The following is a 12,239-nucleotide window of genomic DNA, read 5'->3' as shown; positions in this document are numbered from 1 at the left end:
TTTGACAATGTTGACTGGAATACTGTCTTTCAAATTCTGAAGGTAGCAGGTGTAAAACACCCATAAGTCTGTTCAAAACATTCATTATTAAACAAAAAGGATGTTGAGTTCGTAACGTTTTGCTACAAATCTGAAATCTCTTTATCAAAACTTTTGCCACTAAGAGATAAGGAATCTGAAAGGAAACCTTTGTGAATAAAGACACTACATCAAATCAGACTAATAGATCAGAATTGCTCACAGACTAATAGATCAGAACTGTTCAGTTTCAGTGATTTTAGTTTTCCATTGAAGTCTGCTGAATTGTGTGTGTGATGAGGACGTTTTCCTCACAACAGGCCCTAATAATGGCATGCAGTGATTAATAAAGTCGTTGTTTGGAGAGCCACTGTTACTCGCTAGTGGACTTACAGTAAAATTTTTCTTATGAACCTTTAGAAGCCTATAAAGCCTCACAGGTACTGCACACCACTTGATTTCAATCCTTACTCCACTCCTGGTGGAAGAGTGGAGTCATCAAGAAGTGAAGTAATCTTCCCCACCACCTGGTTAGTGGTATCTTTACTGATCTTCCAGTAATTGCTATCACTCTGTAAACTGTACATGTTGTTATGGTGTTCATCACAAGACATTAAAACAATGGCATTACATTTATCAACTGGAAGAACCACCATATAGACATCTTGGTGAAGCTTACATAGTGCAGCTCTATCTGTGGCAGCTCTCTCTGCCACAGAAATATCACTCCTTTGTGGGTGAGTCTTCATAATAGCTTGGCACGTTTTAAGTCTTATTTCATCTGCTGACACCATGGGGAGTGGTTGAACAGCTTCTTCAGTGGCACTGGAGAATACAGGTATTGGCAAAACTTTTGACATTGGGCAAAGTTCAATTCTTTACCTAAAATCATCATTGTAGCATTGCCTAGATTTCACATCATATTAATGATGGAGCATCGAATAACAATTTCTTACTGGAAAGATGTCTCAAGCCAGCTAAACTTTGCTGTCTGTCTCGATGTGACCAAATCCTATCTGATTTGGCCCATGTTGTTCCATTTGTCCAGTTCCATTAGCCATAGGATAGCTCCACAGACATCTTAAGGTGGAGGTGATACAGTTGTTCAGAAATCAAGTCCAATTTTTGTTGGGTAAATCAGATCCTTTCCTTAACACTTCGGAAACTGGCTGCTTAGAAGAATATTGGGTCTAGAAAACCAGCCATTTCTTCTTCTTCTTCTTCTTCTTCTTCTTCTTCTTGCGTTATGGCCTCTGTAGGACCATGGGTAGCCCCTTTGTGGACTGCATTTTCCTCTTCTTCTCCCAGAACGTCTTCATTCTCTCTTTTCTTCTCTCCCACTCTTCTTCAAAGATCTTCAGTGTCCTTTTCTCCTGTAGGCTCCACTGGTGACACTTTAATCTTTTCCTGTATTCTTCTCTGTCGTTGATCTCTGGCATATTGGTCGATGTATATTTGTTCCTTCCATTTTCCTTTCCTTCGACCGTGATCCGCAATTCCAACCAGTCCTTCCGAAGTTCAATAACCCACCTGGTTCCTGTCTTTCCTCTTGTCCTCCCTGTTGTTTTCCACACTCTCTTTGTCATTCTCTCCATGTTGTTGTTGTGGTCTTCAGTCCTGAGACTGGTTTGATGCAGCTCTCCAAGCTACTCTATCCTGTGCAAGCCTCTTCATCTCCCAGTACCCACTGCAACCTACATTCTTCTGAATCTGCTTAGTGTAGTCATCTCTTGGTCTCCCTCTACGATTTTTACCCTCCACGCTGCCCTCCAATACTAAATTGGTGATCCCTTGATGCCTCAGAACATGTCCTACCAACCGATCCCTTCTTCTGGTCAAGTTAAGGCACAAACTTCTCTTCTCCCCAATCCTAATCAATACTTCCTCATTAGTTATGTGATCTACCCATCTAATCTTCAGCATTCTTCTGTAGCACCACATTTCGAAAGCTTCTATTCTCTTCTTGTCCAAACTATTTATCGTCCATGTTTCACTTCCATACTCATCCTAATTAAATGTCCAGCAAACCTTGCCCTTTTGAGTATGATTTCCTCGGATATTGTTCTCATGTTCTGGTACAGTTTTTCCCTAGGTCTTTGCATCCATCTCTCTCCACCCCTTTTGGGATCTAGTATTTTCCTCTCTTCTTTTTCTAGTTCTTCTGCCCCATTTCTTCCTAGTGTCATCGTCTCAGCAGCATATAATACCACATTTCTCACTGTTGGCTTGTAGTGACTTATCTTTGCCTCTGTGGATATATTCTTTTTATTGTATATATCTCTCTCATCATACAGAAGGCTGACCTTTATCTCCTTTATCCTCTTATTCCCTCCTTGCTCCTGTTCGTTCCTGTTATAAATTCTCCCAGGTATTTAAACTTGTCCACCATTTGCACAGTGCCGTCTGGTGTTTTCCAGTCTGCAGTGGTATGTAATGTCTTTGTATTGTTATAGACGATCCTCAGTCCCACCTTTCTGGCTACCTTACTTGAGTTGTCAAGTTGTGTCTTTGCGTCTTCTTCCATCTTACTTACTATTGCTATGTCATCTGCAAAGGCGACACATGGGTCTTTGGTATTCCTATTTCCTCGTTTATTGCTCTCCACTGCCTGATCACTTTGTCCAGTGCTGTACTGAACAACAATGGTGACAATTCGGGATTCGGATTCTGGGGGACCTGCCAAGAAGGGCATAAGGGAAGAATCTGAGATCCCAAGAACCTAAAAGAAGATTAAAACCAGCCACATATTTAATTGATTTATCTTCAAGAGCAATATATACTACAAAAAGACCAAGCTTCCAGATTTATTTTTCGTATTTACTTTAGATCACCAATTTTAAAATAATGATGATAGGAAATACAACCATTCTTTAAAAAAGTTTGAGGTGAGTTACTGAGCTATTTTTTCCTCTTGAGCTTCCAAATTTTCTTTCTCATGCAACAAACATGGTGTATTTGTAGCAGAATTACAACAAATGCAAAAAGGCAACATTGTACGAAAGCCGTAGAGTGGTCAATGTACTGTAAACCAGAAACAGGGAGGAAAACGTATGTATTATCCCATTAAAAGAGTAATACAATAAATGAGACACCATGTAAACATTACATAGTCAGTCTTTTGAGACAGATTTCTTGTATCAAATATTCTTGGTGCACTCATCACAATAATTCCCTGCCAAAATCAAACCAGTTGATAAAGTACATAATTGTCTATTATAGGAAGCCAATTGAGGGTCAAGTAAGGAATTGTATGAGACAGATGTAAATGATATAGTACTGCTGACTGTAACCATAGATTACTCGGATGTTGATGATGGTGTGCATTTGTTTCCATGCTGATGTATAATCCTATGCAGTCACTCAGTATAAAGTGGTTGATTCCATATGTCACTGAGTTTTCAGTAGTTTGCATATCCATAATAATGATTCTGGGAGAACAGTTCTTAAAACTAATGTGAAGTGTACTGAGCTTTCTTTAAAATGTAGTTTTTCAGTTTTCCCACTATATAAATTAATCAAAAAGTCCTTGGGCAAATGACAAGAGAACTGTAACAGACATGCATATTTCAGAGTTGCCATTGTTCCAACAGTAGTCTGATTTGAGGTGTATCATCAAGATTTTAGGCAATTTTGACTTTATTCATTTCTTTTGAGGTTGTGTCCCAGAAGCTAGAGATTGGTGTCAGCACTTTCATTTAACCAAAATTCAGTGGATGTCCAGTCATCAGTCAGTATTCTACGACTGACAAAGTGCCTGGTTGTTGAAAATATGGGTGTCACTGATGTTTGATGTAGTCTTCTTAAATTGTTCTGATTATTTGGCCAAAGTGTATCTGAGCACATCGGCATAGGTCTGATACACTCATAACCTGCAAAATTCTAGATAGTCCCTCTCTCTGCCCATGAATGACCAATTTTGTTTGGTGAGCTGAATATGTAACTCATGTCATGGTTCTACAAAATCAAATGATCTTTCTGCACAGGGCACCTCCTCATTATTTTCATACCTGTAAACCACCATTGAAGTAGGAGAGTGTGAAGAATTTCGTGCTCTATGACTCCATTAATTTAGACCAAATGTAGTTCTGCATCGACGTACACATACATACATACAACAATGTAGGAAAAGACCGATATCACATTCAGGATGCAGGAGTTGACAGTCATGTGTGCATGAGGTGTGCTTGCTTGTGTGTGTGTGAATGGAGTGTGTCTCTTCTGCACTGATGAAGGCTGTGGCTGAAAGCTATGTGTAAGTGTCTTTTAATTGTGCCTGTCTGAAACTTGATGTGTCTTCTTTACAGTAAGTAGCAATCTGTCTTTTCCTATATTGTTGATATTTCTACCTGGAGGCAAGCCACTGTACGTTGCATGACAGAGGGTACCCTATGCCAGTACTAGTCATTTCCTCTCCTGCTCCCCTTGCATATAGAGCTAGGGAAAAATAATTGTCTGTGTGCCTCCATATGATTCCTGATTTCTTGTATATTATCTTTGTGATCCATATGTGAAATGTATATTGGTGGTATTAGAATCTGTCTGCAGTCAGCTTCAAATGCCAGTTCTCTAAATTTTCTCAATAATGTTCCTTGAAAAGAACAGCACCTTTCTATTTGAATTTCCAAAGCTTATGCGTTATCCTTGCATGTTGTTCAAACCTACCGGCAACAAATCTAGCAGCATGCCTCAGAATTGCTTCAATGTCTTCATTTAACCTGACCTGGTGTGTTCTCAAACACTTGAGCAGCACTCAAGAATAGGTTGCACTAGTGTCCTATATCTGGTCTCTTGTAGAGATGAATCACACTTACCTAAACTTCTCTTAGTGAAACAAAGTTGACCATTTGGCTTTTCTACCACAGTCCTCACATGCTCTTTCCCTTTCGTATAACTTTGTTGCAATGTTATACCTGTCAAGCAGGATACTATTAATGCTGTATCTGAACATTATGGGTTTGTTTTTCCCTACTCATCTGTGTTAACGTATGTTTCTCAACATGTAGAACTAGCTGCCATTGATTACATCAAATAGAAATTTTGCGTAACTCATCTTGTATGCTGTTAGTTACAAAACTTCAACACCTTGCTGTACACCACAGCATCATCAACAAACAATCGTAGATTGCTACCCACCCTGTCAGCCAGCATTTATGTTTATAGAAAATAATAGTGGTTGTATCACACTTCCATGGGACACTTCTGGCAATACCTTTGTATCTGACAAACATTTGCTGTCAAAGACAGCATACTGGGATTCTGTTACTTAAGAAACCTTCAAGCCAGTCACGTATCTGGGAACCTATTCCACATGCTTGTACCTTTGTTAACCGACTGTGATGGGGCAACTTGTCAATTGCTTTTTGTAACTCTCAAAATATGGTATCTGCCTATTGCTCTTCATCCATAGTACGCAGTATGTCATGTGAAAAAAGGACAAGCTAAGTTTCACATGAGTGACATGTTCTAAAATTGTGCTGATTTGTGGACATAAGCTTTTTGCTCTCAAGGAAATTTATTACAGTCAAATTCTGAAAATGTTCTAGAATTCTGCAGCAAACCTATGTTAATTATATTGGTCTGTAATTTTGTGGATTGATTCTTTTACACTTTCACTTATGCTTTTTCCAGCCACTTGGGGCTTTACACCGAGTGAGAGATTCTCGATAAAAGCAAGCTGAGTAAGGGGCCAGTGCCACAGAGTACTCTTTTGTACAACCGAATAGGGATTCCATCCAGATCTGGTTATATATTTGTTGTTAACACTGTCAGTTGTTTCTCTACATGATGGATGATTATTACTATGTCATCCATACACAACTCTGTACGATGGTCAAGTGGTGGTATGTTTGTATGATTCTCCTATTTGAATAGTTTCTTAAAAGTGAAAGTGAAAACTTTGGCTTTAGTATTGCCATCTGCTATTGCTACACCGGACTGGTCGACAAGTGACTAGATTGAAGCCTTAAACCCAGACAGGTATTTTACATACAATCAGAATTTTATCAGGTTCTAGGCCAGATCTTTTGCTATGGCATGACAGTGAAAGTTGTTACATGATTTGCACATATATCTTTTCATAGATGCATGAATCTCTCCTAACCTTTGCCTGTTGTCATTTGTGCATTGTGTTTTGAACCAAGAGTGCAATCCTTTGGTTCCACAGTATTTTCTCAATTTTGTTTTTAATCCTGTCCTTAAATCGATTACTAGGCACATACTTGTCTACAGTACAATTTACAATCTGTTTAAACTTTGCTTGTAATTTATCTAGATCCATCACACTGGAGCTAAGTGATGTCAGTTCATTGTCTAAATGAGATGCTAACAACTGCTTATCTGTTCTTTCTAGCAGAAGCTCTCTCCTAGTCTTTTTGGCTGATTTATTAATTTTTGTATCCATAGTTGCTGTGATGACTTCATGATCACTAATCTCCAACTCTATACTGACACCATCGATAAGTCCAGCCTGTTTGTTACTACAAAGTCTAAGATATTTCCATTGGGTGTGTGCTGCCAAACTAGCTGCTCAAGTTAGTTTTTGGAAAATGTTTTCAAAAGAGCTTTGCAAGACTGTACGCGTGTTCTCCCTGCAATGAATCCGTAGACACCCCAGTCTGTACTTGGTAGGTTAGCCGACTACAGCTAGTATTGTACAATCTGGGTATTTACATGCTACTGGCTGTAGATCTTTTTTTAATGATGCTGGAACTGTCACAGCGGAATAGTTGGTCAGCAAAAACATCCAACAGTTTGTCTGGTTTCAACCAGAACTGTAGATGCCCAGATAGCTTCACTGTCACTCTCAATTTTGACCTCAAGAGAGACAATATTTTTTTCAATTGCAGTAGATACTCCCCTCCTATGGCACCCAACCTGTCTTTCTGATATATGTTTCTTGACTCATTATATATCTCGGAGCTTTCTACTTCGAGTTTCAGCCAGCTCTTGGTCCCTAGAATAATTTATGTAGAGGGCAGTAAATTCGGGCTGTTTCTTATGAATATTTAGAGACTTTACTCTGAATGTGGTCTGATTTTGCTATCTGTGTATCAACTGGTGAGTGTTTATCAAAGTACTTTAGACTTCTGCCTAGCCTAAAAGAACCTTTTCCACATTCCATTGTGCTACCCAATTATGTGCTTTCTCTGTGTAATGCACCCTTGACCTATCAAAGGGAGTATTACATTCCCTACACAATAACGGAGGTCCATAAATCTGCAGCAAAGACCATCAAAGAGTCGATGAAGCCATTGTTTCAGTCCCTCCTCTCAGCTCCAAACCAGAGGATCCCGATCAACTCTGTGAACAATCCTTCAAATAGTGAATTCTGCTTGCACCCCCTGTAGGAGGCCAGCTGCCACTCGGAACTGAATATAGCTTCAGAACCCATGGCACAGGCGTCATTGGTGACAATGTGAGGAACTACTTGCAAATATCTGCACCCTACACTCTCGATTGCTGCAGGCAAGACTGTCTCCACATCACTGCTGAGGCTCCTTGGCAGACACACCGAATGCACATTAGCTTTCTTTCCAGCCCTGAATATGATGGCTCCATAACGTGTAACATTGAAGCTCCCAGTAACTAGCAAACTCCTGTTCACGTGCGCTTTCTCAGATCCTGCTGAAGGAGTGACCACTCAGACCTCTGTTATCTACAAAACAATAATAAAAGATTTTATCTTTATTGGATACGTAAAAATTCGTTATTGGTCAAGCCTCAGCTGAAATGTGGAGGCAGCCTTGCCTGCAGCTATTGAGAGTGCAGGGTGCAGTTCTTATTTCTATTGATTACTAGTTTTGGCTAAGTTGTTAGCCATTTTCAGTCTGTAAATACACAGAAAATTGCATGTAAGAAAATGGTATGGTACTAGTTGTCAGTACAATAGTTCCATATTGTAAACACATATCACAGGATATTAAAGTATTTCAATTACCAACCGATAGCAGCGTAACCCAACCTTATTGCACAGCTCAATGGAACATTAATGTAAAATCACCTGAATATATATTTATGTTATGAAGAACATGAACAAGTGTGTGCAGTTTGTAATCATATCAGAGGTCAAGTTGAGGTTACATAATTCTTACCCAAGACAAAGAGACAGTCATATCCACTATGTAATGACATTATGCAGAGTGAAATCAAAGTTGACACAGTACATTACTCTAGACCAGTGGCAGCTGCTGTGTAAGAGCACGTGAACACCCTAACTTTTGACACCTTGTAAATTTATTGGTTATTTTTCTTTGAATGCTGTTAAATGTAACATAGATGCTGCAATCTGAAAGATATGGAACTTAAATCTACTGTGCTACTGCTCCTCTAGAATCTGTGAAACTTGGCATCAAGGTTGCGAGCACACTTTCAGTTGTGTTCATTTTAAGGAGTTATTGCATGTGTGCTACTCATGTGACATAATTGCCTTTTTGGTCAAATTCATACAGATTTGATAAACAATGCACACAGTTCATGATGTGCAGTCACCATGTGGTAGCATACTGCAGCAGACTTTTATCCCTGTATGTTGGGAATAAATCCTGCTAGATGATAGCACACTCCTCAGATATGCTAATTCACTCACTATATACTGTTGGAAAATTAGATCAGGTGTCAGTATATGTTAAAGTTGTACTGACAATAAACCTATTTTGTGGGTTTCTGAATTAGTTATAGTATATTAAGGTATGAATTTCATCATACAGTAATCCATTTGAGGTGCTGAGAATCGTTCTGGCCTAAAGCACATCACTGTCAATTGTGAGGCTGTAACATTTTTCCATACTTTTGAAATCATGGTGAGTCTGCTGTTGGACTACGTTGTATATACTAAAATTTATGAAAAGTTGTGTCACTGGTTTCTTTGACATTCACTTAAATGTATGATTGACAGCAGTGTGCCTTGGACCCTTATGGATCTCAGTACCTCATTTGTATTCTAGTCAAGTGACCATGTTGGTAGATGTTACTACTTGAGTTTAATCATTTCCACAAACAGCACTTTGTGTTTGGAGTTGGTTGTTTACTGTGCAGGACTCGGCTTTCAGCTGCAGTGCAAACACCAACTATGTTGAATCTATTTTAAATGCTAAGAGGAGAGTAAAGCTGTGAGGATGGGTTGTGAGTTGTGCTTGGGTAGCTCAGTTGGTAGAGCACTTGCCTGTGAGGCAAGGCGTGGAAGGAAATTTATGATGATGATAGTGTATGCACACCCAAAGCCTGAGCAGTTTTTGAGATGTTAGTGACCAGTCAACATAAGTAAAAGCATGAACAATAAATACCTTATATTTTACATTTTCTTATGTACTGATGATAACTGTTTCTCATTGTGTTTTTTCTGATTGACATCACCTTGTCTCTAGCACACACTCTTATCTTAGAGAGTATTTGCTCTGTTTATGAAGATTTCTCAAAGCTCTATCAGTAACTGGTCAAAACCATTTATTATTCCTTTTAATGTATAAAAGACTAGGTGAAATTGTAGTTTTGTGTTTGATGATTCTTAATATTATGTAACAACAACACTATTGTACATTGTGACAGAGAACCCAAACCAAGATTGTCAGAGTGCACCTCCTATGATTCAATAATCTTTGAAATTTGTCATTATTATTAATGTCTGCCCATATGCATATACTCAGGGCAAAAAATAACCAGTCCTTATAATTTTTTTATCATCAGGCATACACTTTGCTGAAGCCAGGTGGTTATCTTGTGTACAGTACATGCACAGTGAATGTAGCAGAAAACGAGGCAATTGTTGGCTGGGCACTTAAGACATACCCAGAGCTTGTTCTTGAGCCAATAATACCAAGTATTGGAGGACCTGGAATTCCTCATGCTGGAAACCTGACAGAAGAACAGACTGAATGTGTTCAGAGATTTGGTCCACCAGTGGAGGGTTCTGTTAAGGGCTGTGATACGGACACTGTTGGTTTCTTTATTGCTCGTTTTCGAAAGAAAGTGCTGCACCAAAGTTGATGGTGTCTGTGATCTGTATTCTCTCTGTAAGAAATTGTATTGAAGCTTTTACATTAAAATTTTTATGAAATTCTAATTAATTGTGGATTATTTTAATGGTCTCTTCAACATCTTTGTGGAAGTACACTTTCATATTTGAACATAAAAAGAAATTAGTTGCAACATATTAAAGATCTTAGCTAATGTTGTGTGTGTCGAAATATGTCAAAGTTAAAATGCAGGATAAATATCACACTGAAGCAAAAAACGCAAATGGACGATGTAATTATAGTTTTACAGTGTTTTTTGTCCACTTTGGTTTTGGTTGCCCTTTCTGTGAAGGGTGGAAGTGGGAGGCATAAATAGTGGACCTTATCATATACAGCAGTTGCGTCACACAAGTAATAAATGCCAACAGACTAGAACAAGTTTGTTTATTAAGTGTTTCATGAATCCATGCAGCGATGAATTCACCATGGATGTGGAATACATCAAGATTATGATTACATTATTTACCTGTATATTAAATTACAAATTAGCACTCAACAAATATTACAGTATTACAAATAAAACAAAATGTCATTACTATCTTCACTCCTCGAACACACTATTTTTATAACAGTTTAATGGAAGTAGTTGTTCAACACTATTGGGAAATCGTGTCGCAAAATATATGCAATAAAAATACGTATCCACAGCACACAATGACTAAATGCAATAACCCAATCTACATGATATTTTTATATTATCATTTGCAAAGAATTTAGGAGTAAAGAAGACGACTCACCAAATAAAATAAACATTGAATCGAGACACAAAAAAATGGAGAAAAACTTACTAGCTTTGGACAAATTATTTAATAAGCTAGAGTACAAAAGAACCGCCTCCCCATACACACCTGTGCTATAGAATTGTACCAGCTGAACACAAAATGTGACTCTAGCAGTTTGGTGGGTTTACAGGGTGAGAGGTTGTGGTAGATGGGGTTGTTAGAGAGAGAAAGAGGTGGGTAGTGAAAGGAGGGGTTGGGGCAGGGTAGCTGGTGGCTCGTAAGAAGGCAGCATGCCTGTGAGAGAGAGAAAGCAGGTGCACATGAAAGGAATGCAACACGTGGCCAATGGAGCTGGTGAATTCATGTGACATATGACGATGTGTGATGTGAAGGCACGGATTGGGATGAGTGACAGGAAAGAGCAGGGAGAGACTGTAGGTAGAAGATGTGGATGCAGTGGGTTAGTGGAGATCGAGGGAGGAGAGGATTATGGGAAAGAAGGATATGTTACAAAGATAACTCCCATCTACATAATTCAGAAATGCTGGCAGTGGAGGGAGGGATCCAAATGGAATGGATTGTAAATCAGTCATCGAATTTGAGCATGTTGTACTCGGAAGTGGATTCCACCATTTGGTAATCAACTCAGTTTGTGGATGCAGTTGGGCAGTGGCCATTCATTCTGATGGCTAGCTGATTGGTGGTGGTCATGCATCTTAACATTTTATGCAGAAACTGCAGTAGAGCTGGTATGTAACATGACTGCTGTCACAGATGGCCCTACCTGTCTATTGGAAAGGGTAAGCTTGTGAGAAGAGTAGAGTGGGATATGCTGCGTTGGTGAACTGAAAAGGTTTTGCACCTGGTTCTTCCACCAAGTATACAAGCCGTCAAGTGTTAGGGAGTGGGTATGGTTCTGGAACTGATCAGACCACAATGTTGTGTTAGTTGGGTGGGCAGTGGAGGAAGTAAGTAGGGAAGGGAAGGATCACAGGTAGAATGTTTCCCATTTCTGGGCATAATGAAAAATTGTTGAAGTCCTGGCAAAGGACATAGTGCAGTTTCCCCAGTCTGGGGCAATACTAGGTGATGGGGGCGGGGCGGGTGCCCTCCTTTGCAGGCAGTTCTGGAGGGTGGTGGGAAGATTATGGGTGTTTGAGTATATGGTGTTAGAAATGTGTTTGCAGACTAGGTTTGGGGGTTAGTGTGGGTCTGTGAAGGCTTTTGTGAGACCTTCAGAATACTGGGCAAGGGAATTCTTGTCATTGTAGACACGCCATCAATGGCTGGCCATGTTAAATAAGATGTGTGGAAGAGGTGACACCTGTCAAAATGTAGGTAAATCTGTTATTAGTAGCTTGATATCTGTAGAGATAAGGAGGAGCCATCAGACAGGAGGTCAATGTCTAGGAAGGTGGCACATTGGGTTGAAGGGGACCAGGGGAAATGGGAGGTAAATGTTCAGGTTGCAGAGGAATGAGGATAATGT

The 12,239-nt window shown here is 39.4% G+C and overlaps 1 protein-coding gene across 7 annotated transcripts in view; it reads left to right on the top strand.

Annotated features, from left to right (window-relative positions):
- The window catches only part of LOC126355757 (tRNA (cytosine(72)-C(5))-methyltransferase NSUN6), a 69,874-nt gene extending 59,799 nt beyond the window's left edge, over positions 1 to 10,075 (top strand). For all 7 annotated transcript variants that reach the window (XM_050006149.1, XM_050006150.1, XM_050006151.1 and 4 more), the window contains one exon: positions 9,700 to 10,075. In XM_050006149.1, coding sequence (XP_049862106.1) covers positions 9,700 to 9,999 — 300 coding nt within the window. In that variant the 3' untranslated portion in view covers positions 10,000 to 10,075. The remainder of the gene's footprint in view (positions 1 to 9,699) is intronic.
- Positions 10,076 to 12,239: the final 2,164 nt, after the last annotated feature.

Source organism: Schistocerca gregaria, chromosome 3 (genome assembly GCF_023897955.1).
Source record: "Schistocerca gregaria isolate iqSchGreg1 chromosome 3, iqSchGreg1.2, whole genome shotgun sequence".
Lineage (NCBI taxonomy): Eukaryota > Metazoa > Arthropoda > Insecta > Orthoptera > Acrididae > Schistocerca > Schistocerca gregaria.
The sequence above is the reverse complement of the archived record's forward strand: the minus strand, read 5'-3'. Positions and strand labels throughout refer to the sequence as shown.